The following is a 27,530-nucleotide window of genomic DNA, read 5'->3' on the forward strand; positions in this document are numbered from 1 at the left end:
AATGTGCAATAATATTTCTCCTAATTATTATTTTAATCTGATTGGCATTACAAACTGTAACTAATACAATTTTAATTTATAAAATAATTTTTAGGGTCATCAGCCGCACAGCAACTCTTTTTTGGTCCGTTTATTGTTAAAAAATTTGGTTTCATTCCAAGATAATAAGGGGCTTTCAAATACTGGAATGTGAAAACTTGGATCTGTTCTCAACCAGATTAGCCTAATTAAGCTAGTTAAACCCAATTTTCAGCAAAAACTTGCTCACAGTGGCATGTTTTGAGAGATTACTTCACCATAAGCTCACTAAAACTTGCGGCCAGTTCAAAAGATCGCCAAGTGGTTCATTTCCAGGATCTGCATCAGCTTAAGAAAAAACTGTATTATTAAAAGAACTTGAAAGAAAGGCTATTTTAAGCAAGGCCTGGAATAAATGGTGGTGGCTCTTTCTTGAAAGTGAATTTAAGCTTAGTTGACTCAAAGCTCAATGAGTCTTAGCTACATAGTCCTCTTCAAAAGCCAGTCAAGCTTTTTTCACAATAGCTGATAGTGCCAATTGCAGAAAATACAATAATAAAATAACTTTGAAAATGCCGAGGCAGTTTTTCAACTCATTTATGTGGAAAAAGCTTGCTCTCTCAGCTACATGGTTATCTCGTATGACATGAAGCTTGCAAATATAGTTTTTGGTTTTCAATCTTTTGGCAGCTAACACCCATGTTGTTGATGTAAAATTGAGTCTTCAAAAATCACTGCATGTGGAAAACTTTGCATCTTTGGAAGCATTAGACAGCAACACTAGAGTTTTTTCCAATCTGGAGGTGATTTGAAAATGCCAAAGCTTTCTTTAATGCTGTTCATTTTCCTTTGCTTTTTTTTATTAACCAAATAGTTATTTTCGAAGTACTTCCTCCCATGGAACTTTATTTACTTCTTGGTGTGGTTAATCGCATTGTTGAAAGCCGGTACGAAAATGGCAAAAGGTCATTGGCTTCAGCCATTTACATCCCTCTTCAAACTTATCATGGTGGCCACTACAATGGTAATGATTGCACAAATCTGCCGTGCATGAATTTGCTCAAAAAGGTGAACGAGCTGAAATTCCTTGCTGAAGCTGAAAATCATTCGAAAGCCCTGAATTTCCGCCGTTCTTTGAATTCATTTAAGGTGGTAGTACAGTAATGAGAAAAAAAATATTCAAATTTTTTTTTTGGTACAATGTTTAATACACCATTAAACAGCTAAAAAAAATAATACAAAAAAATTAATAAAAAATAATTTTTAACTTATTAATTGCTAAAGGCCCGAAAATGGGGTAGAGGGCGACAGAGATTTTTCAGCAACTGATATATTTTTTGACCTTTAGCCATTTTCGTACCAGGCTTTTCACAATGCGATTAACCATACCAAGAAGTAAATGAAGTTCCATGGGAGGAAGTACTTCGAAAATAACTATTTGGTTAACAAAAAAAAGCAAAGGAAAATGAACACCATTGAAGAAAGCTTTGGGATTTTCAAATCACCTCCAGATCGGACAAAGCTCTAGTGTTGCTTTCTAATGCTTCCAAAGATGCGAAGTTTTTATTATTTGAAATTTTAGCTGGTGATATATTACATGTGGCGTTGTGTCGTGGACTAAAAGATTTAAATTAGGTCTAAAAAATAACGAAATGTTTGCATTTATGTGAATTAAGGTAATTTTGGGGGTAAATGATGGCACAAAATCTTTGAAAATTACCAAACCAAAAAAAACTCAAGATTATTCTAGTGCATGTTGTAGAATATAGTAATATAGTAAATAGGTGTGCTAAATTTCAAGTAATTTTGATTATTAGTTTTGAAAATATTTCTGTCGCCAGCCCAAAAATCATGACTTTGAGAAAAACGCAATTTAAAAAAAAAAAAGTAAAAAACGTTAGTTCAAAATTCTCTACTTTTATACGTCACACCTTCCAATGTTTTATTTTTGAGTACATTGCTTTTCTGTTTTAGATATTCGTTTAGTGTCCTTACGCAATACATAATTTTGCGCATTTATACCAAATATCATTCCAAGTTCATTAAACAACTTGTTTAAAAATTGTTGACCATCATTAAAATTTAGCACAGCTGATGCCACTCCAATACTTAGAGCAGTTCTTTCAATAAATATATCTCTAGGGCATCGCTTCCATATCAATTGATTTAACGACTCATTGGGATTCTGCGTTTTACCGTGTAAACATTTTTCAAGAAGTTTATTGGAACCAAGGTCCATAAATATTGGTTTGATAGCATCACACACAGAAGCAGGAATAAAAATATTTTCTTTATATGTCACTTTTCCAGTCAGTTTGTCTGCCTGGAATTTGCACCACGAAGCTTTGGTGCGCAAACAATACTGATGGCGTGTTTCACCATCACAATTTTCAGAACAGTGAAAAAGTACAGCTGCAACACTCTTTTTCATTCCATATAAACTTCCAATGTTCTTTCTTATTTCCTTGCCATAATATTTTTGCAATGTATTTATCACGTTTTCTGTTGAGCGACCAGCTCCTCCTAACATTTTGCCATCACATAAAATTTCTTTACTATTTTTTTTTTTAATTTCGTAAGCGAGTACCAACACGTTTTTGAATATGCCCAACGCACTCCGCTTTTTTAATTTCTGTAATATCTCCATAAGGCTTAACAGAATAACACTAACATAGGAACTGCTATCTCCATCACCTAGAAATGTTGTATATCTTAAATCGTTTTTTTTTTCGGAACGCAAAAAAAATTTTATTACACCACTTGATTCCATAGAAGAAGCTAAACCAGTGTGACTGATTTGACACTTTTGATGATGTAAATAATGAAACTCAGTGTATTCAACAGGATGTGTGTATTTTTTTAACTCCCATATTGAACACAACTTACAAGTTTTAGTTTCAATTTCAAAGTCAATACATTTACCATTTTCTACAGCAACAGCTATTACTACTCCATTGTTCGATGTATATCCACGTCTCTGCCATGATCCATCAAACCCACATGTAATATCTTTAGATGTTTCACTGATAGGTCGTAGTTCATCGGCTGCATTTTTCATGCTTTTATCAACTAAACTTTGATACACATCCAACAGTATATGTAATGTATTATTATAACTGTTTTTATTCATTGGCGGTTGCATATTTATAATTCCACAAAAGTTTTTTATAGCTGACAGTCCTTTACCCGTTTCACGAAATGCAACTATTACACGAGTGTTTATGTCAAACGGTTTACGCCTTACACATTTATTTTTAACTAGATAATTTTGTTTTGCATTACAGTTCTTTTTTTCAATAGTAGTAGACAAAAAAAAAGCAGTTTCCCATTCACAACCATTGCAACAAATTTTTAGTCTAATACTTAAGCCATATTTTTTTGAAGAATCAAACTGCAAGTTAACTAACTCTTCACATTCTGGACATTTGAGAAGCATTATTGCATTTTTCAGTAAAATAAAATTCATAATAAAGTTAAAGTCTTCACTTATATTTTGAGGATCCTGTATAATCTCTTCGTTGAACAACTTCTTAAAGGATGGTGAGCATGGAATGTTGTCAATTGAAAACTGAAGTTGATCAACTGAAGGTATAACAGTAGTTTCATTAAAATTGCAATTTTAATGAAACTACTGTTATACAGTAGTTTTATATCTGTTTCCATGAAACTTTGATTTTTTATCAAAGTTTCATGGAAACAGAACACCTTTATTTGAATAACACCTTTATTTGAATAAGATATTACAAAAATTGACTGCAGTATATAGAAAAAAGCAAGCTTGTCAAGAGCAAAATAGTATTTAAACTGATTTATGCGCAATGTATGCACATAAATCGAGTCAACAAACAAGAAGCAGTAACTGAATAACAATATTCCTTTTTGTACAGTTAATAGTGAGATGGGTTATTGCTCTTTGTGGAATAACTTTTATTGTAAAAACGTGTAGTAACGGAATAAACAAAGCATTGCTATGGATAAAAATTGATATCGAATAATTTAAAACAAATACTAGAAGTGGATATCATGGATTTTTTTTGTTAACCAAGAAAAAAATGGAATTTAAAATAATTATACTGACAAATGTTGCGTTGCTAGAATTATTTATTGAGAAATGTTTTTAAAAAATGTAAATAACTATTTATAATGTTATGGTATACAGTGTTACCACTTCAAAGGATTTTGATGGGATTTTTTCATCAGCGTTAGGATCTCAAATTTTCAGGGTTTTTTTATATAGATTAAGCAAACAGATTTTCTGCAGTCGTTATGGTTTTTGGCAAACGTAGGCATGACGGAAAACAAATTTTTGGCGCGCGGAAATGAAATATTTTTTGTATGGACATAAACAATAAGTACATGATAGGAATATGCTGAGTGAATTCTCTAAGCTCAAAAAAATTGATTGAAATTCCAGATCGGCTCTTGGCGTAAGCAATTATAAAAATTTAATGCAAATTTTGCCGAGTCGCACCCCGCTGGTTGTAACCACAATTAAAGTCTACTGTAAAGTCTTCTCTACTGTAGTGGCAATCATGAATTTGTAGAGGTGAATTAACAAACAAACAAAAAAAAGTTATTCGCAAAAATTTACTCTACGTGTAAAATACAGAATTTTTTACGGCAAAAGAATTATCAAAGCATGGAACTAACTTCCCGAGTTAAAATAAAACGTAAAAAGGTTTTATCTACAAAATTTGTGTGCAGTTTATTAACTTGTTTTCTTTTCACATATTCATATTGAAGTTTTATTTTTATTAGTGTTACATATGAGTAATTTGGTAACTACCTTTCTCACCTTTTTGTAATTTGTACATTTTTCAAATTCAAATAACAAAAAAAATTAACTAAAAATACTTCGTTTTTTGCTATTTCTTTTAAATTTCCTCTAAAAAATGAATGTTTAAAACTTGAGCTTTAATTAGATGTAATAAAGTTCTTATTAATTTTTTAATTACTTATGTTTGAACCTAAAATTAAAAGTCATAAAATTTTACGTTACGTTAGTAATATTACACAGAAATGAAAATAGATAAAAGAAATCTCCGCAAAAAATTTTTTAATTACAAAAATAACTTTAAAAACTCTTTAATAAACTTAAAACATTGTGTGCGAGCATGCGTTAAATAATAAATAGTAAAAGTTTTTACAATATAAAAAAACTCTAATATAAATTAATTATATTTTATATTAATTATACGTACAAAAACTAATTAATAACTACTATTAATTAAATTTATTTACAAAAATAATTTTTAAACAATAAGCAATATATATATAAAACAACAATATAATATTAATAAAAATTACAAAAACACTGAAATCAAAAAATTATTATAGTACTAAAGTTGTAATATAATTATATATACGATATAACAACAACGATAACCTTTTTGATAAAAAAATAATTTAAGTGAAGCTTGAATTTTTGACAGCCATTATGCTTAGAACGGTGGAGCGATGAGATGGTTTCATTTTGTTAGTTTGATAAAGCAACAATTCTATGACCAAAAATTAAAATAGAGATTTTTAATAAAAATACATTCAAAAAATACATTTAAAATTAATAACAGAAAAAAATTCTAGTTTCGTTATTACTGGTCCCAAAAGCAGGTAGTAGCAAAATATCAGATGAAGCCAAAACTTTTGGCTTCAACCCTAACCCTGATGCATAAGTTTCCTTACGAGTATTTTAATTGTCAGTCTATGCATTTATGTTTTCCTCCTTGTAATTGTGGAGACATCTTAAGAGTTGTGACAACCGCTTTCATGTGGTAACATAGTTACTACTAGAGCTATGTTTTGACAAAAACGTTATATAATTTGATATTCTTAGGCCTGTGAGTGGTCAAGTTTTATGTTTTTTTGATGACAAAGTAATTTATTAGCCTTGTTAATCTTTGTGTCTATTGTTAAGTGACATTATTTTGTAAACTACAATCCATAAACTTTTTAAAACTGTAGAATAGTACTGTCACAAACAATTCTAAGAATCATTTTTTTAAATATTCAGTCAATTTTTAAGAAATTTATGTAAATATTATACTATACTATTCAAATATGTTTTCCTATAAGTATTCTAATTATCAGTCTATGCATATTCTTTCCTACAAGTTTTCTAATTATCAGTCTATGCATATGCTTCCCTACGAGTATTCTAATTGTCAGCTTATGCAAATATGTTTCCCTACGAGTATTTGATTTGTCAGTCTAGTCATTCAAATTTTAGATCCAACGCAACTCAGTTATTTACTGTCGGCGTTCCTATATTAATGAATGGCAATCCTCTCACTAAGTTCTCTTCTTTACGTCTTTTTGGATTATCGCTTACTACTGACCTTTCATGGAAACCATATATACAATTGATTGCTAAATTAGTATCCGCTAAAGTTGCTTCTCTTAAATATGCTCATCATTTTCTTACTCCATTCTCTATTAATTATTTTTCATTCTCTATCAATCGCTTATTTATTCCTGTATGGAATATTGTTGTCATATTTGGTCTGGCCTTCCAATGATGATATTTCTCTTCTAGACATTGTAAATGTTGTTGACGTTGTTGTTGACGTTGTTGTTGATGTTGTAATTGACGTTGTTGGACCTGGTCTGTCTGCTTAATTTGAGTCTCTTTGCCATCGTCATAAAGTTGTATCTCTTTCTTTTTTCTACAAACACTGTCATGTTAGCTTCACAAAGAAGCTACCCTCTACTAAAACCTATTGGGGGTGAATCATAAAAAAAAAAGCTTCCCTACAACTACTCTAATTGTCAGTCTATGCATGCAACTTCTTTTTGTAAAAAAAATGTTAAAAAGGACAATTTTAATGGGAATTTTAATGCCATACATAACAATACTTTTCCAGGAACAATTGAAGGTAATGGAACATTTTGATGTTCCTGTTGTTCTTAATGCCCCAGAAACATTTTGACGTTCTTGGAAAATTATTCTCATGTACGCCAGTGTTTTAGGGTATGTGTTGTTAACAATTGCTAAAAGAAATTTCTCTTCAATATATTTAGACCAAGGTGATCTACGGATATAGATCAAGGTGATCTCCAATATATTTAGACCAAGGTGATATACGGACTCGAAATCAATTTAAGAAAAAAGTTGACTGACGCAAAGGCCAGTCACCAGTTTTGATATAGGCTGATGTAAAATTATTTAATAAAAATGTTTCTAAACATGATGTGTTAATTTAAGCTGGCAAGTTACATGGGTCACAGCAACGTAAGGGAGGTGGGGGGCCAAGAGACCTTAAAACTATAATTTTTTTTTTTAATTAATTAAATAATTTATTAGTATTGTAATAGTAACATAAAATAATATTAATATTTATTTTATAATATTAATAATTATTTATGTATTATATAAATAATTATTTGTAATATAATGTATTTATAATATTTTTATTAATTATTTATGCATTATATCTTTTTAAATTAAAATTAGTTCATTTAAATACTTCGAATGAGCAATAGTAGAGTAAATGCTGAAATGACTAACCATCAAGCTTAGCTAATAACGAAAAATTTATAAAACGAAAAATTACACTCATTTTTAAGTCTGTGGAAATGAGTTTAGAATACAAAAGATAAATTTATTCAAAGCCAGTTTACTATATAATTTATTCGAGGCCAGTTTACTGTATAATTTTGTAATTAAAAGTATACTTTGATTTAAACGTATAAGATTATATATTGTATATTATATTATAAGATTATAACTCTTAAACGCTCATGATCTAAATAAATTACTTTATTACTATTAAACAATCTGAGCAAAATAAGTTTTGCATATTTTTTCAAGCGGAAACCAAATGCGTCTCGTGAAGAAACAATTAGTGAACTATCTGAAAAGCCTCTGCATATAAATGCGTGTAGTGAAGCGAAAATTTGTTGAATTATCTGAAAAGCGCTCTCATAAAAATGCATCTAGTGAAGCTACTATTAGTGAACTATCTGAAAAGTTTTTTTAAATGAAGTTTAACAAGAAGAAACTATCCACACCAAAAATCAGCTTTTTCATCTGCTCAAACATTATGTTTTTCTCAAAACAAAACTTAAAGTTCAAGATCATTCATGTTAGCAAAATTGGTTCAAGAATCTTCCATGGTTGCATTATGATGAAAGGTAAGACACATAAAATTTTGATTTGTCTGTCAAGTTAAAAGTATCCAAATTAATTAAAAACTGTTATTTTAAAGGTTTCTATCCTAATTCTTCTTTAAAATGATCACATTTTATATAGAACTGATAGTGTCTTCTGCTACTATTGTGTCATTCAAGAAAGAAAGGGAAACCTGAAAGATCAGAGAAGTAAAGATGCTTATATTACCAAAGGTTGCTTTTCATAGAAAAAGCTTAACATGTTTTCAGACTCACCAAGTTTCGGCATGTCACAAAACAGCCTTGTTATAACAGCTCAATGTTGTCAAGATATTGCAGAGGTAATGGATAAGCAGATTTCCAATAGGAGAGCTATGGAGCAAAAATATCTTTTGGAAATTCTTTGATTCCTACATTACCTTGGGCAACAAGGAACAATTTTACCCAATTATTGTGCCTGCTTGGTACAACAACAAAAACATGGTAGATCATTTTGATGGAAAAATTGGTTACTAGTATGCACATAACAAGGTGCAAAATGAAATTTTGGATGTATTAGCTACTCTAACATTACAAGAAAAGTTGAAAACCATCCGAGAACGCAAGTTTTTTTCTATCATTAACAATAAAGGTACTGGCGTGAGCAATAAAGAACAGCTATCATTTTGTTTTCAAATAGTAGATGAAAATTAGAACCTTTTTAGCAAACAGCAAATAAAGATTAGAACTATTTTAGACTTTATGGGATTTATTTATACCAATTGAACATTAGCTTGAAAACATTAATAAAAACATTGAGATAGAACAAGACTCTAAACCATTCAAAAAGCTGAAGAAACTTTCCACAACAAGATACACTGTTTGAGTAGAATGTATTGAGAGAGTCACCGATAATTATAAATCATTCTTGCATTTATAATTGTAAATCATTCTTGCAATTATAAATCATTCTTTGGGATAAAAGCAAGAATTGTTGAATGCAAGAGCTAGATGGAAAACTTTTACTTCTTTTTCGGCATCAATCTCTCTTATAAGCTTTACACCATGACTGATAATTTGACAAAGTCCATTCAAATGACAAAAATGTCGGTAACCAGTGGAAGAAAATTTACATATTTAATGATTCATACAATAAAAAAAAAAGAGAAATGATGACAACTTCCATTTGCTTTTTGCAGTGGTTAAGAAAGCAGCAAACTCAATCAAATCAATTGAAAAACCTACATTGCCGAGGAAACAAAGAAGCTTAAGGTTTTAAAATCTGATTTCCATGAAGATTTTAAAAAGGAACCAAATAGAAAGTGATTTTTATCTCATACCAACTATTTTTAAAAACTCTATCCCAATTGATTTTTGAGATATTTGCAAGACACTTTAGAATATGAATAAAGAAAATTGCCTATTGATCCAGAAAATTTGTATCATTGTATAAAATGTATTAACAAGTGGAGCTACATCGGCCACACCATAACGCTCTTTCTCAATACAGAGGAGGGTCAAAACATGACTCAGATCAAAAACGGCTTAAAAAAGATATCATTTCTTGTTAAATATGCACTTTGATATTGTCAATAGTCTATCTTCAATGCACAGGATAAGCGCAGGAGTGAGTTCGGAACATTTACTATAAATAACCTTAATTAGATTTTTTAAAGTATTTTTGCAATTTTTTCGTTATTTGAAGAAAATTTCTAAACAAAATTTTTATTTTCAACATTATGGCAAAGTTTTTTTGAAACCCTAAGAACATTTGAATTCAACATAAATATTTCAATTTGACCCCCTCCCCCAGTTTTATTGCATGCACAGCTGTATTTATATATATTTTATAAATAAAACTACATATCTTTTACAACTCTAAATTTCATGCTAAAAATATGATTTTTTCTCGCGGAAAAATAGTTCTGTACAAGAGAAAAATGAGTTTGAAAAACCTATTCTTTTGGTTTGAGGTTATCCAGAAAATTTTGTTCTCATGGCAACATATAATTTTCAAATGAACACATTACCTGCTTTATTTCCTGAGGAGCAACTAAACAAGGAGTTTGCATTACAGTTAGTTCTCATTGTTTCATTTAAATTAAAAATATATGTAGTGTACCAAGTATATATGTAATCTATAGAATAGATGTTAAAGATTATGTACCAATGCTTCCTGATTTTGATAGACCAGTCCTTACCCTTTATTAGTGAATCCATTATCACCTTATATTAGTAAGTTTTTTTTTTTTTTTTTTTTTTTTTTTATTTACATCTGAGAAGGCCGAGAAGGCCACTACAGATGAGGAGGCTACTTAATAGTGGTTATAACCCTCTCTCAACTCTATAACTCCGAAACACGAACCTTGACAAACAAGGCCGCTACTCAGAGAAACAAGTTGAGCGCGGTACTACCAGGGGCGTGGTGGGGATCGAACTCGGAACCTCTTGCTTATGAAGCAAGCACTTTACCACTACACCACTACCGCAAGTGCAAAGTGTAATAACTTTTTTTAATAATAAAAAAAATTTTAACTTATATTTTTTGTATTTTTATTTTAGGCTCAAACATAAGTTTAAAGTAATTAAAATTAAAAAAAAAACTCAAAAAAGTAGCATATTTGCAATACACACCAAATGGTGTAAAAAAATCAATTAACTAAATAAATTAATGTAAAAAAATGAACAGGTAATGAACACTTTAAACCTAACCATATTTACTGTGGAATAAGTAATTATAAACAACATTTTACTGTGGAATAAGTAATTATAAACAACATTTGATATCTGGATTTAAAAGTTGAAATTTATTTAAAATGGATGGATATGTGTGTGTACCAATGCTCACTCTCTCCACTAAAAAAAGATTTACCAAGGTGTTAAGTTAAGAGCTTAGCAAGAGTGTTGAATTCATTAATACTTATTAACAGGAAAATTATGAACACTGCAATAATAATTATTATTGCAGTGTTATTGACTTTCTTATATAAAAAAAAAAACCGAGTTTTGTTTGGATTAAAATTCACTAGTCACTGCGAACCTCAAGCTGTAAAAGAATCACATTTTTATTATAGGCTGCTTGTTCTAAACAATTAAAAAGTGGTAGTGTTTTATAAAGAATGATTTTAAAGTTTTGCCTTTAAAGATTATTAAAATAGAATAAAGAAATTAAACAAAGGACCTTGTTGTCCCCAGAGGTTAGTGAAAGGAAAAAAGAGGGTTGTTTACTAAAGATGACTTTAATAATGCGATTAAAAGAAAAGGATTAAATGACTTTAAAAACCTACCTCGACACACCATATTAAAGAGCCTATGAATAAGACCAGCCTAATAGACTTTGTCAAAAGCATAGATATGTCACAGCCATTACAGAACTGCTACTATTTAATGCATGGTAGAATCTTGATGTTATTATGAATGACAATGATGGTTGATGTTGTTATGGTTGATGATAATTAATGTTATTAAGGTTGACGATGATGGTTGAAGTTACTATGGTTGACAATGATGGTTGATGTTATTATGGTTGATGATGATAATTAATGTTATTATGGTTGAGGATGATGGTTGATGTTATTATGGTTGATGATGATGGTCAATGTTATTAAGGTTGATGATAATTAATGTTATTATGGTTGATGATGATGGTTGATATTATTATAGTTAAAAAAGTAGCATTAGAACATAAGGAATGAAATTCTCATTAAATGTCAAAGAGTATTTGAGATGCATTTGTAGGACAGGATACTTTGGTAGAACTGTGACAAGAAAAATGATCAAGCCACAGCTGTAAAGGGTTTAAAAAGGTTTAGGTATTATGTAACGGGGAAACAAAAACATATATTTTGTGTCCATATTAGTACGTAAATGTAAAATCTAACAATGTGAGATTCTAAATACCTAACTAAAACCATAAATAAATATCTATAGATAGTTCAAAGTTATGAAATGCTAAATAAATATAATTACAAATTTTGCAGATCTATATTCTATAACATACTTATAATAAGACCTCAAGTAAATTATTAATTAGACCTATACTAAACCAGATACAGTCCTGACCAGGTCACTATTAAAAATGGTCAGTAAAGTTGCTATGTTGGCTTAAATACATGCTTTAAAAAGAAAATACATTAGCAGGGGATTGGTTTTATTTATTTTTAAAGTGCAAGACTTCAAAAGCACACAAAAAGTTAAAATGTAAATTATTTCAAGCAATGCAAAGAGTTGTCAGAAATTAACATAATCTTGCAGGATTGTTAATATAGAGATTTAGCACACAGTCCTAGATTTATATATAGGCTGACTAGGCCGCAACCTAGGGCCCCACAATTTTTTTTGGCCCCAAAATTTAAGTGAAAAATAAATAAATTTGCTTAGTAAAGAATAAAATTAGGAAGTTAATTCTTTTAGAGTGTACTTTAAAAACTAACTATGTGGACATAAATAGAAACATGCATAAACTTGAATGTTTTCAAACATCTAAACAAGCCATGCCAAGTTGTGGCAACTAAATATTATATGCATGGTCAGGAACAGAGTGCAATTGCAGGTCTTTCCCGACCAAGCCTGTTACATAAGTTATTTTGATAATGATTTCCATGAATCAAAACAGTTTTAAAAGGATCACGATTGCTTTTATTCAAAATCTTTTTTCAAAGGCCAAAAAGCAAATGGGGAAAAATACGATCGTCCATGGTAAATTTACACGACAACAAAAGAAAATCTTTAGTGCTTTGTATGCATGGTTCTTAAGATTTCCTGGTTCTTCCTTGCTGCAACTGGTTTAAGAGACTGAAAAATGCTGTTCCACTGTTAAAAAGCCACGGCAATTCTACAGAACACAGAGCCTTAATGACTTATTTGATTAAAATAAGTCACAACACATTGGACAACAAACTTGAAGAAAAATCAAAAAAAGAACAGAAATATTGGAGAATGGTTTTGAAGCGTGTGTTAGCTGTAATTTGTACTTTAGTTGAAAAAAATCTAACATTTAGAGGTTCCACTGAAATGTTTGGAGAACAAAGTAATGGAAACTTCCTCAGACTTGAACTGATTGCAAAATTTGATGCATTCTTTTCAGAAAACATTACGGTCAAATTGTTTCAGGAAAAACTTCATACTTGACTAAGACAGTTTGCGATGAATTGGTTTCTTTAATGGCAAAAAATTTTCTGATAAAAAAGTTTTGAAAGTGACTAATATAAAAGTTTCAAAATACTTTCAAATTTTATTAGATTTTACACCTGACTTATCTCATCACGATCAACTTTTTGTTGTTCTAAGATATGTGTATAAAAAATCTCACAAACCAATTAAACGATTCTTAAAGTTTACACAAATTGAAAGCCACACCGAATCAAACTTAGCCGAAGTTACAGTGAACTTCTTAAATGAAATTAGAATCAACTTTTCAAACTGCAGTACTCTGACATACAATAACGCTATTAATATGTCAGGAAAATATAAAGGAATGCGAGCAAAATTAAAAAAAAAAAAAATCTCGCATAATATTTTCCTTACGCTGGACATTCTTTAAACTTAGTTGGATCTTCTGAAGCTGGTTTATCTAGAAAGTATAAATTATTTTAGCATCATTCAACAAATTTACAAATATTTTTCATCGTCAACAAAAAGATGGAGTGTTCTTGAAAATAAAATCAGCCCATTTGGTCAAACCACTTTCGAGAATAATATATAATACAAGATCAGAATCAGTGAATGTAATCAAGCTCTGTTTTAAAATGTTTTTAAATGCTAGAGCTGAAGCACAGAATATATGTGTACAGTATTATACTGTCAGTATACTTATGCAAATTTTTTTTTTTTAAGTAGTAAATTAAAAATTGACAAATAAAAAATGTTACAATTTTTTGAAAAAGGGCCTTAAAAAGCGATTCGGCCTAGAGCCTAAAAGGATGTTAATTTAAAGGGTGTTTGGCCCTGTTAGCACATATTAAATATACTAGCTTATAATAACATCTAGCTTGTAAAAAAAAAAAATTTCACTCCAAATGTTTCACTTCAATTTTTTTGTTTCCAAACATTTTGTATATTTTGTTATTGTCTCCAAACATTTTGTATGTTTCAAAACGCTTCTTTAAAAGTAACTTTTTCTACTAATATATATACATACATACATATATATATATATATATATATATATATATATATATATATATATATATATATATATATATATATTTATATATAATTTTGTAAATTAAAAAACATGTAAGTACATTTATTTTCAAAACTTGATAGAAATCTAAACAAATACCTTAATGTTTAAATTTTTCTTGTAATTCTTCTACTATGTCGAATCGATTGAGCAACTCAAGTTCTTTTTTTAAATGTTCCCATGTTAAATAACCTTCCTTTGATTTCTGCTTACATTGCCTCAAAACATTGTAAGCTTTATCATGTACTTTTTTAAAATCAATATCAATATGGTCTAACTCGTTTTCATTTAAATTAAGAACACGTCCAAAATCATTCCAGTTATTAGAAATTTTAGATGCAATCAAATCCATTTGACTTGGTGTCAATTTGTCATTGTATGCATTGTTTTCTGAATAAAAAATTTCAAATTATTTACAAATAAATAATAAATAAAAATATATATAAAAAATAAAAAGCTAATATTAATAAAAAAGAAAAGCAATTTTCACATATCTTGGCAATGGTTTGAGGAATTTCCTTAAAATTTGAAATAAATTATTGCTTAAAGAAATTAAAACTAGCACTCTAGGGATTTGACATCTCAAAAGATGTGTATTTAATTTAATTTTATTCAAATAAATTGACTTCTAAATTATTAATCTTCAAAGCAAAAATGGCGGCTGTCACTCTAAATCCCTGGAAAAAATTTAATTGTGTGTTAAATTTTTATCTTACGCACACTAAAAAAGTAGTCCCACGCTTAGGGTGACGAGAATAATCTTCTTTACGAAGGAGACAACAAATTAAGTTTAATAAGTTTTGGAGTTGGGCTCTCCTACAAAAAAAAAAACACTTGTGCTTAGTCTCTCAAATACTTGATCAAATTTTAGACTCAAAAAAAAAAAATTATTTTGAAATTTTTTAAACATGAATTTTTTAACAAAAGGCATTGAAATATCTTTAAAGACAATTTGAATAACATAAATTTTAATATTATCTTTTAGTGAATGGTTTAGGACTTTATTAGTCAAGGTTATAAAAAGGGGCAATGGGACAAATTACTATCCCCGGTTAAAGAAAAAGTTAATTTAAAAAGTAATTTGTTTCTCTTTTGTAACAGCTTAAATTCTTTAAATCTAAATATTATATTCTGTATATTGGATAACTGATATTGTTGCAGGTTGAAGGTTGCGGGTGTAGAAATTTGGCATATAATTTGGAATTGAGAACCCAGCAATCACCTTTTCTCTTAGACAAATTAAAATTTTTCACTCTTTCATAAGGTGCATGAAGCCTAATATCAAGTTTGCTCACATTTTCAGTAACCCCTACCCCCCAAAATTCATCATAAAAACATGCAATATAATCAATTTTTTAATAATGTTTAATGAAATCTATTTATAATTTTTGTTTTTTGAAATAATATCAAATACTTTAGTATTTATATCAACACATGGTTTTTAGACCATAAATAAAATATTGTTATTCAACTATTAGGAATAAAAGTTTTAAACTGTTCTACCACCTAAATATTTATCAATGCTTGAGTTTGGTCAATAACCTTAATTAAAAATAATTTTAAACAAATTTAATTTATCATGGTTTTGCAAAAGAAGTATAAAAAGTTACCATCCATAATCTGTTGATTAGTTATTTCATTTAAACTTTCTGGACATACTACCTATTTAATAGTCCGCCAATACCATCAAAAGGAGATTTACCAAGTTAATCAAAGTAAAATTATTGTTTACTTTTTTTATTACACATGCACAAACATAGACACACACATGCACAAACACACACACACACACACACACACACACACACACACACACACACATACACACACACATACAAATAGAAAGATTTATGGCAGTTAACTCATAATTAACTTTTCCACTTTTTTTCTTTAGTATGTTTTTTGTTAATCACTATATTATTCTATTATCATAAAGAGTATATATATATAAATATATATATATATATTTATATATATATATATATATATATATATATATATATATATATATATATATATATATATATATATATATATATATATACAATCTTTATATATATATATATATATATATATATATATATATATATATATATATATATATATATATATATATATACAATCTTTATATATATATATATATATATATATATATATATATATATATTTAGTTATATATACAGTTATAAAGTTTTTTAAATACAAGTTATTGTTTAGACTAATGGAGATATAAAACCATTATTTAAAGAAATATTAAATAAACATATAAGTATTGTGATTTATACTATTTCAGTTAATTGCAGTCACATTATACCAACAACCTGCAGATCATGATCCATTTACAAAGCCCCAACTGATATGATGGTGGATATGCTTTAACAGAAAAATGCATCAAGATTTTTTTTAAAAGAAGTACAAGTGTTAAAATAGAAGTACGTTAGAAAAGTGTTAGAAAGATGGCATATAAAAAGAAGACGAAGCAATCATTTAAGCCCTTTTTTGGGAAAGGGGTCCCAAAGTGCAGAGACAAGTTGTGTTTATATTAAAGAGAATGATAAAAAAAAAATAATTAGGCAGAACTTTTTTAAGTAAAACAAAAAAATAAAGCTATACCAAGAAAAATAAACTTTGTTGATTTACTCGAAGCTCGCCGTCTCCATGTTAGCCAATCCCTCAAAGTCTTTAAAATATATGCCGCAATCTACAGACTTATTAATTTATTCAGGCGCGTTTATTTTCAATGACATAATGACGCCATTCTAGAATTTCTATGAAAATCTAAAAATTCTTTTTCTTATCAAATTAAAGAATTTTTTTTTGTTATTATAGAAACTAAAGAATTTGTTTAATTAGTTATTATTAAGTAAAAGTTTTTTTTTTCATCATAAATTAATAAAGAATTTCTTCCGTTATTTTGCTTTTAATTTTCGTTAAGTTTGCATTAAAAATATGAATAAAATATTTCAGATATTCGAAGCTCGTCTGTTGCTATAAATTATTTTTATGTTATTTATTGTTATATATATTGTTACATTATATAATCAAAAACAAATAAGTGCCATATTGTGTTATAAAAAGTTATTACTTGACAAAGTTAAAAATCTTGAGTAACTCTTGATTAAAAAAATACTACTATAAATTTAGTTCTAAAATATAGCAGCGTTAACACTGTAAAATTTAATTCGTAGAAGTGTATAAGTATTTAACGAATTAATTAAAAATGTCTTTTGAGGAAAAACTTGCTTTTTATACATAAATGACTTTTGTTTTGGACTTAATATTTTAATTACTATTTAAAAAAGAAGGGTTTTTAGCACTTTGCTTTCAGGGCTTGTGATGAAGCGGGAGAGATCGCTCAGCGCACATAAAACACGCCCGTAAATGGCCTTCCGCGAGGGAGAAACAGCACTCGCTAGTTTCATTACAAGAGTAAAAAATCTCACTCGTCTGAAGAACTTGCGAGGGAGAAAATTATAAGTTGATTTTAAAGAAAATATTTTTAGTAAAATTTTTTCGCTGAAGTCAAAATATGTTTAAAGAGTAGAGTTTCCATATTCTTAAATAAATATTCGTAATAAGGAACACCACACATAATTTATGCCTGATCTACTTTAATTTTAATTTATGCGGTATGAGTTCAAATTAAAAATTATATATTTTTTCTATTTAAAAGCTAAATTCAGCATGTTTTTCTTTTATATTCCAATTGAAATTTATCATATTATCCGCTTAATTGTACCCTGGTTAAGTCGAATCATTTGCCAACTTGTACAGTTTTTTAGGGTCCATTTGACAAAAAACTTTGCTTAACTAGAACTTTTACTTTGAATTGCATAAAAGCCCATGTAATAAAATATCAAAAGTTTTGATATTTTATTACATGGACTTTTAAATATTACACTTTTAAATATTACATTTTTAAATATTATGCTAGATATTTATAAATATTTCAAGCATAACTACTGGTTTTAACTTCAATTGGTTCACCAACAAAAAAAAATTTATTTTTTGACAGGTTTAATTTTTACAGTTAATTAAAACTCCTTTTGATTTTTATTTTGTTATATTAGAAATTCATTATTTTCAACAGGCATGCAGAGTTGGAGTCCAGAGTCCATATTATTGCCAGGAAAAAAGAGTCTCGAGTCTAAATATTATACAGATATTATAATACAGATATCAACTTACATAAAGTTTCTTATGTTTTACTAAAAAAACTTTAATATGTATATAAAAATGTTTTGAGAACGCAAAACATTTTTTAAAAATGAATACAAGCAAATACCTTCCTGCATATACTCTATTTGTATTTCCTTGACGATGTCACGTCGGTTAAATGACTCAAGTTCTTTTTTTAAATTGCACCATGTTAGAAATTGATTCTTTTCTTGAATTTTAATCCATCGATTTAAAACTTCAACTGATTTTGTCAAAGTTTTAGGATAATCAATATCAATATGACCTAATTCAGATTCCCTTAATTTAAGGTGACGCCCAAAGTTACACCAATCAGCACCAACTTTATTAGCAACTTTATCAACCAAATCTGGTGTCAATTCATGATTGTCAATTTTTGTTTCGTTGTCTTCTTTAAAAACAAATGATTTTAAAGAATTTAAAATAAAAAAGATTTTAAAAAGATATCAAAAAAGAGAGAAATTAACATAGAAATAATTTATTAATTATCATACATAAATAGATATATTGCTAATTTTGAATTTTTTAAGTACAAAATATATAAATATTTTTATAAATAACAACAACACAATTTCCAAAGTAATAGTAAAAGAACAATAATGTAAAGAGATTATTAAACTTTTTTTTAAATTTTTTTAGATTTTTTTAGATTTTTAATTTTTTTAGATTTTAGATTTTTAAAATTTTTAATTTTGTTTAAACATATATAATAGAATAAAATAATAATAATAGAATAATAGAATTTAAATATATCAATGCAATTTGTAGTTGAAATAATAATAACTCAAACAACTGGCCTTTAAAAAACTATTCATGACACTTAAAGGACTTAAAACTGCTGACAACTATTTTTTAAAGACATAATTATTAAAACAAATATTGCATAAATATTTGTATTTATACTTTATTTTTGCAACAAAAAATGTTAAAAATAACTGTTAGGGTCATTCTAAAATTATGGCATTTCAATAAATTTCAAAATTTTTATAAGGTTGACGTATTAAAGGAGGGTTGGGATAAAGCATATTTTAAGTTATATTTGGCTTTTAAACACCCAACACCTAAACATACCTGTGTCTGGAACCATTTTTAAAGTCAAAGTTTTTCATTTTGCAAAATAACTTGGTTGTGACAACTTTCAAGCATTAAATAGATGGTTAGATAGATAAAAAGAAACAATGTATCGTTTAAAAAAATGTCAGGTTTTTTATCATTTTATTTTTTCATTGATATTTCCATATTTTTCAGTCATTTGTCTAAGAAATGATAACTAACATGGAACTCTCATTTTCATTCCATCACTATTTCAGCAATTCAACATAACTATTTTACAACCTGCTAAGCTTAATTCTGGAAATGTGTTTGATACGAATTTTGAAGTATAAATTGGATTAAATATCATACATGGTGTTTTCTTGGTATTAAAAGACATTAATTAAAGAAGTTTATAATGCTAAGTAATTTTCATTATCATCAGCATAAGCTTGCACATTTAGAACTATGTACTTGTATCACATCTAATACACAGGCTTAAAGGCATCCCAAACCTCAGAGACATGTTGTGTTTATAGTGAAAAGAATGATAAAAAAAAAATGCTTCGGCTAAATTTTTTGATTGAAACAAAAGAATAAATCCTTGCCAAGACAAACTAACTTTTTTATTTTAGTCAAAGCTCACCTTCATTTTGTTGTAGGCCAATAAGTAAGTGTAATATACGCTGCAATCTACAGACTTAATAACACAATGTAACAAAAAAAAATTTTCTCTGTTTATCGAAATTTTTTGATGTTTCTTATTTAATTTGAGAATGCTTAGTCTGAATATGACATTGGCTTTTTTATTGCATCAACGGTTTGATCATAAAACCAAAAATTCAATAAAACATAATTAATATTAATCATATTGCATCCAAATTTGGTCTGAAAAATTCTGAAAAAGTGTGAATGCAGGTAATGCAGCTTCATTGACATTCTGCTTTTCAGATCTGCATACCATACAACTAAGTTTTCCACTAGCTCTTTGTAGTTATCACTCTTATTGTTGCCTAAAAAACTGTCTAAACGCAATCCACACTTTTTTTTCAACAGCAGACATTTTGTCCTCCAGCTCCGTACATGCCAACATAATTTTAATCTGCGGACCAACGAATACACCTGCTGAAGTTTTTGCATCTGAAACCTTTGGAAACATCTGCCAAATATGCTGGAACGCTGCACTAGCTGGGTTAAATTCTTTGACAAATTCTCAACAGGTATCAGGGATTGATTAATAACATTGTGCAAACCAGGCTGTAAATGTTCTCTCACTGGTCACTCAAGTCTTGTAAAGTGCTGGTCTGCAGCCCTGCTATCCCATAAACAAAGAAAACATTGTGTAAACAAAGAATACTGTGTGTATCCTCTTTGTAGACTGAGAAGAAAAGCTAGCGTCTTAAAGTTTCCACATACATCCCACTTGTAACTGTGGTAGTTGATTTTCTCAAGCAAAAACTTCACGTTCTTGTAGTCTTCCTTTAGATGAACAGAATGAGCTACTGTAATCGAAGGAAACCAGTTTCCGTTATGGAGCAAAACTGCCTTTAGACTTCTTGTTGAACTGTCAATGAATAACCTACACTCTTCAGGATTGTGAACAATGACAATGTCATCAAAAAGACCACGAACTTCATGACAGTAGCACAGTGATTCTGATACTACATAAAAGGATGCAAATGTTTCAAGCCTTTTTTGATATTTCGAGGTTCTGCAGCTTGGATCTAATAAACTTTATTCTTTCAAACATGATGTCAGAAGTTCTGCATTTGATTTAGTGAAACCTAAATCTCATACTAAGCCATCAAGTTCTTGTTGGTTAGGAAAATGAGGCGAACCATTTAGTTCCATGAAATCAAAGTCATCACAGAGTTCATCTGGTGTGTCTACATCAGAATGATATGCAGCTGCTTCTTTAGATTGAAGTGGGTTAGTAACAGGCAATTTGTCACTGTGTGGAACTGGCCCAATGGAAGAGTATATACTTGGATAAACTTGAGTCGGCTTATCCTTCGGCTTTTTATACTTTGAACTGTCAACTATGCAAAAATAACAGTCGTGATGGTTCGTCGGTTCCCTCCATATTCTCAGAAACGCAAAGGGCATTGACTTTCGGATTCCACGCAGCCATTCTTCCAGAGTTGGTCTGCAGCTGCCACAACTGTAGCGTGGTGCCATGATTTGTCCAGATCTCCTATAGCCATGCCAAAATAAGCATGATATGCGGTAAAGAATTTTGTACCCAAATGTGCTCATATTATATAAATTGTACCCAAAATGTGCTAATATTTATTTAAAAAATGCTTTAAATCAACATAAATAAATATAGACAATATAGAAAGTGATAATTGAATACCTAAAAAACTAGAATCAGGAAAAGTAATATTAAAAGTGGGGTTATAGAAAAAAGACACAAAATACACAAAGCCACTGACAGTGACTTGCCAGAGAGAAAAACAAACCCACGAGTCACTGTTAGTGCCTCAGAGGAGAGAATGAGTTAAAATCAGCATATATATATATATATATATATATATATATATATATATATATATATATATATATATATATATATATATATATATATATATATATATATACATATATATATATATACATATATATATATATATATATATATATATATATATATATATATATATATATATATATATATATATATATATATATATATATATATATATATATATATATATATATATATAAATGCATTACACATAAATGAAATATACTTTATGCTTTTCTCAGGAAATTTTGATGATAGAGCAAAATCAATGATACCACTAAAATCAGCATACCAAAATTATGTAACAAACATTAAAAAATTAGCATAAACAAAAATGTTGTTACATTGTGTAATTTATTTAAGCCCGTTTTATTTCTAAGAGTTTTAGTACATGACAAACCTTCCAAGGAAATGCCTGCGGTTTATTGTCTTGTAGTCCTCACCGCATGCAAGTATTTTATTTCAGACAACTTGGTCACAGCCGCTTGCAAGTTTTATAATATTAATCATTACGGAAAAAGTTTCAAAAACAAAAAAAGCAAAACTAACAAAATAGAAAATAAAAAGAAATCTAAATAGATAAAAATTAAAAAAAAATTATAAATTTAAATAATTTGTTTACTGTTTTTTTGTTTGTTTGTTTATTTAAAGTGGTTGTTAACTTCAGCAGCAAAATTAGTTAATGTGAAGCAAAAAAAAACAGTTTTAATTCTATAATAAAAAAAACAATTTTCCTTTATTTAACTTTTTTTTTAAGAGGAAAGTGAAAATATAAATTGCAATGTGTTTGTAAAATTTACATGTATAATTTTTATGTAACAACAAGGGCTGAATTGAGCGATCGCAAAATGCAAAATCTGGAAAAAAATCTGTTCTTCAAAATTTTAGTTTATGCAAAACTAAATTGTTTTCAAGGGGCGAATGAACTTAAATTTGTTAGCAAAAAAGTTATAAAAAATAAAACAGTAAACTTACAACTACAAAAGTAATAACACTCTAGTAACTAAATGCATTATAAAACCAATAACACTATAATAGTGTTATTACTTTTATAACGCACTTATAACTTTTGTAATTCATTCTTTGTTTAAACAACATAAGTAATTCAAAATTTTAATTGAAGTAGAAAAGCATCTTGAAAAATAGAGTGGATATTCAAATAATATTGAAAACCTAAGGAATTCGAACAACTTTATAAAAATATAATGTATAAAAAGTTTAGCATTATGAAAAACGTTACCAATGGTCCATAAAAACGATTAATTTTAAAATCAACTAATAAAAATTTTTTATTGGTTGATTTTAAAATTAACGCTCATTTTTACTAAAATTTTGATGACCAGATAATTTTTTCAGATATTTTGAAGCTTAAAAATTATGTATAAATGTGTGTGCCCCTTACTTAGAAAATACACTAAAAAGTTTAAATGGTATACGAAAACAGAATGTGATGAGATGTGTAACATTCAGAAACATACAACAAAAAGATTTTTTATATACAAATAAGAAAGATAAATGGTTACAAAGCAAACATATGACCAGCGGTATTTAAAAGAAATACAAAAAAAATTGTGGACAGTTGTAGGGATTGAACCACAGACATTCCGTGTTTGAAGATAATGCCTTATCCAAATAAGCTAAACGCGCGTATACTTAGGATAAAATAAATTTAGTTATACAATACAAAAAGTTATATATAAAAGTATATGCAAGCATTATAAAGGCCTTTTCTAATAGGGACAGTATATACTTGTTAAATTAAAACTATAAAAATATATTTTACAAACAGATGACAACTTATATTTTTGCTTTCCTCTTTGAAAAAACAAACAAATAAAATATAGGAAAATCATTCTTTTTAATGTTTAAAACTGTTTGTTTTTTGTTGTTGTTTTGTTTGGACTTTTGCATTTTGTTGCCGAAAATAACAAACACTATGACGAAACAAAAATAAAAACTGTAACAAATTATTTAAATCATTATTATTATTTTCTATTTAAGTTTATTTTAATTTCCTATTTGTTAGTTTTGCTTACTTTGTTTTTAAAACTTTTTTCAGCAACATATATAATAAAACTTGTAAACGGCTGTGACCAAATTGTCTAAAATAAAATACTTATGCGTGGACATAAAGTACAATACAAAAAATTGCACGCATTTCCTGGGAAGGCTTGCATGACATCATTGATTTTTTGTTTGTTTATATAATCGATCTTTTAAACAAACAAACAAATCAATGACGCCATATACTGAATCTCTTAGGAATAAAACACATTGTTTGTCTTGGTATGCATTTATTCTTTTGTTTTAATTAAAAAAATTTAGCCCATATATTTTTTATCATTCTCTTTAACATGAACACAACATGTCTCAGAGGTTTGGGATACCTTATAGATTGTTAAAACCAAGTTAACAATAATATATGTACATATAAACATTAGGGCATCCAAAAAATAAATTTTGGGGTTCTATTTATATCCTGGTTATATGCATAAAAATATGCACTTTTACCAAATTTAAAGGTTTAAGGACCTTAAGAAGTGTTAGTTGTAAAAACTAAAAAACAGGTATTTTTGAATTTTTAATATGGTTTTCTACATGAATGATATATTTCCACGTCTTCCTCATTTTTTTATTTTGAATTTTTAAATAAGCAAGTATAATTTTTTTGATACTATAACAAAGATTATATATAATACATTAATTAAATTAATATAAAAATAAAGTTTATGTTCTTTAAATACATAAATAAATAGTAATGTGGAAATAAACAATAAAAAATGCAGAAGAACAAGCCGTAAAAAAAAAAAAATTTGAAGAAATGGGAAAATAATTTAACAATATAATTAAAAACCCAAGGAGACCATTGCATCTTTTGAACAGACCCATTTTAGAGCTTCCGAAATACCAGTTGCCCTCAAATGGTGACATTTTAAGAAGATATTGCCAAATTATTGCCTCAAAGCAATCAAGGTATAAGTCAACAAAATCAAATATTAGTTGTTCCATGGAGAAAGGAGTGTATCAGCTAAAATGTCAACTCCCTGGTGCAGAATGTGAGACAGGTATAAAAGATTGTCTTGACAAAGAAGTAGTAAATATCTGAGCGTTTTCAAAAAGACTACTTGATGAAAAATTGAACCATTAGAGATTAGATTTAGAAGCTCCAAAAAAAACCGGAGAAAGCAAATAAATCTTAAAAAGTAAAATTTTCTCAATATGTTTACAATAAATTATTATCATTTTATTATATAATAATTAAATGTAAACTGCCAACCTCATTTAAAGTTGTAAATAAGTAAATTGTCTTTTTTTTTCATATTAGATTGAACTTTTTTAAAAAGAAAATCTTCAGTTTCTAGAAATTGTCTATAAAAAAACTATTATGATAAAAATAGTATGAAAAAATAATAAAAATGAAAATAGTATAAAAATAGTATGATAAAAATACTCTGCTAGAAGTATTCCAAGCTAGAAGTATTCCAGGTAAAAGTATTCCAGGTAGAAGTATTCCAAGCTAGAAGTATTCTAGGTAGAAGTATTCCAAGGTAGAAGTATTCCAGGCAAATTCATCGAAAGCCAAAGACCAAGCAAAACAAATAAAAAAGGTACTAAAAGATTTTGAAATTGAAAATAACATTTTTGCTGTTTGTTCTGACAAAACTGCTTCAAACGCTGGTGCACATAATGGAGGAATCAAACTTATAAGTAGGTATGTTATCGGAAGCACATTATGTGGCTTTTATGTTGTCGACACATATATGAGAGACATATCAGCCATTTAGTGCAAGCGCTAACAGGAAAGACTAAGGCACCAAAAAAACAACTATTTTCAAATCTAAAAAAAAATTGTCCTGAAAATTTTCAGGTATGCAATAAAGATATTAACTCATTAGACAGAGTTAATTTCAACATTTTTAAAAACAATTCTTATATGCATCAGATTGCACAAGTAGCTAAAGAATACTTAGGAAATGACATTTTCCTGAAAACCTTTTTCCAAAATGAGAATAGTTTATATAAGATTATGTGAACTAGGTTCTTTTTATTTGGGTAACAAAGTACCAAATTTTTACCGTCATCGACCTCCTGCTTGTCATGAAGCTAGATTTACGACAAATGGGATATATTTATTGATGCTTCAAGTAGCTCATAAGAAGCTGAAATTTATGTATTTATGAAATTTACAAAATTGCACCTTTTGTAGAAATAGCTTGCACTCCATGATTTCTGAAGTCATCTATCAAAATCCAGGTACCATCTAATGATCTCAAAGCTATTAAAGTAGCCAAAAGCATAGCGGAAGAAGACAAAATACTAGACACAAGTCTGAAAAGTTCTCTTCCTAGGCATACATGGTACTTGGCTAAAGATGTTGTTATTTTATCACTAGCAGATCCAGGTGTAGCTAATGAAGAGAAATTCCTAATGATACAGAAACTTGTTACCCCTATCCCATGGATATTTCTTATTTTTAAATAAAGAAACCAGAGATTAGAATTATGATATAATCATTAACAAGAACACTCATTCGCACAAGTTTGTTGGGAATATTAATTCTATTACTCATAATACCATTAATAATGGTGCCACTCTAAATGCCATGATTAATGCTACTACTCTTAATACCATTATTAATGCTAATTAAAACATTAGCAAAATAAATGTACTTTAAAAAAATAATTAAAGAAATATTTTAAACAAAGTTATATCTATATTATGATTCTGTTACACTTAGAGAAATATGAATGAAATGTAACCTAATATAATAAAACAATAAATAAAAACATTAAATATTTTTACTGATTAAAATTATAAATATTTGAAAAATGCAACAAATATTAACAAAAAAAAAAATTGAAAAATTACAAATAATTCAATATTTTTTTATATTTTAAGAATTTTAAAACAAATTGCAAGTAAAATAACACAATTAATAATCTAACTTTAAAATTAAAAAAAAAAAAAAATCATAACAAACTAATTGTAAAATATAAACAAAATGCAGCTTTGTAATAGACTTTTAATTGTTTTGATAATAAACTTTTATTAATCACTATTTTGTAAATTATTTCATTAAAAAATTTTAAAGCAAACTTTATTATTGAAGTTTAAAATATTAATCAAGTTAATGATAATAATGTTTGATAATAAACGAAAATAAAAAAACTAATTTTAATTTAATAAAAAACATTAGAACCAAAGTTTTTTTTGTTAAAACCAATACTTACCAGGTTGAGGCTCCCCATTAATAATTGAAATAAGATCATTTCTTTTCTGAGTATACAGAATCTTAATTAAATCATCATAATTATTCTCGCCAACATAACCAATACGCTCTAACTCTTTGATCATCTCAAGACCGTTTGTGATTTTATGAATACCTTCACCAATGTCTCTAGCTACAACATACTTTATAACAGCAATATTATCTGCATCTAATTTTTTGCCAACTTCAATCATTTTTTTCTTGTGATCCATTTTTTA

The 27,530-nt window shown here is 28.0% G+C and overlaps 1 protein-coding gene across 2 annotated transcripts; it reads right to left on the reverse strand.

Moving 5' to 3' along the window:
* Positions 1 to 5,133: 5,133 nt before the first annotated feature.
* Positions 5,134 to 27,530, reverse strand: LOC136073164 (FAS-associated death domain protein-like). Of its 2 annotated transcripts, none has more exons than XM_065817333.1 (4): positions 27,275 to 27,530; positions 18,573 to 18,872; positions 14,387 to 14,677; positions 5,134 to 5,516 (listed from the first exon to the last, which is right to left on the reverse strand). In XM_065817333.1, the coding sequence occupies exons 1-3, from the start codon at positions 27,522 to 27,524 to the stop codon at positions 14,388 to 14,390; spliced, it is 840 nt and encodes a 279-aa protein (XP_065673405.1). In that variant the 5' UTR covers positions 27,525 to 27,530; the 3' UTR covers positions 5,134 to 5,516; position 14,387. The 2 variants fall into 2 exon arrangements, with proteins under 2 accessions (XP_065673405.1, XP_065673404.1); XM_065817332.1 differs by having other exon boundaries at positions 5,195 to 5,516; positions 18,573 to 18,875.

This window comes from Hydra vulgaris, chromosome 14, assembly GCF_038396675.1.
Source record: "Hydra vulgaris chromosome 14, alternate assembly HydraT2T_AEP".
NCBI classification, from domain to species: domain Eukaryota; kingdom Metazoa; phylum Cnidaria; class Hydrozoa; order Anthoathecata; family Hydridae; genus Hydra; species Hydra vulgaris.

What these genes read in the sequence shown, in the direction of transcription:
- LOC136073164 (XM_065817332.1), bottom strand. Translation starts at nt 27,524, where the DNA reads ATGGATCACAAGAAAAAAATGATTGAAGTTGGCAAAAAATTAGATGCA. An exon ending in TAATGGGGAGCCTCAACCTG is followed by an intron (nt 18,876 to 27,274) that starts GTAAGTATTGGT and finishes TTGTTTTTAAAG; the next exon opens with AAGACAACGAAACAAAAATT. An exon ending in AATAGAGTATATGCAGGAAG is followed by an intron (nt 14,678 to 18,572) that starts GTATTTGCTTGT and finishes TTTTTTATTCAG; the next exon opens with AAAACAATGCATACAATGAC.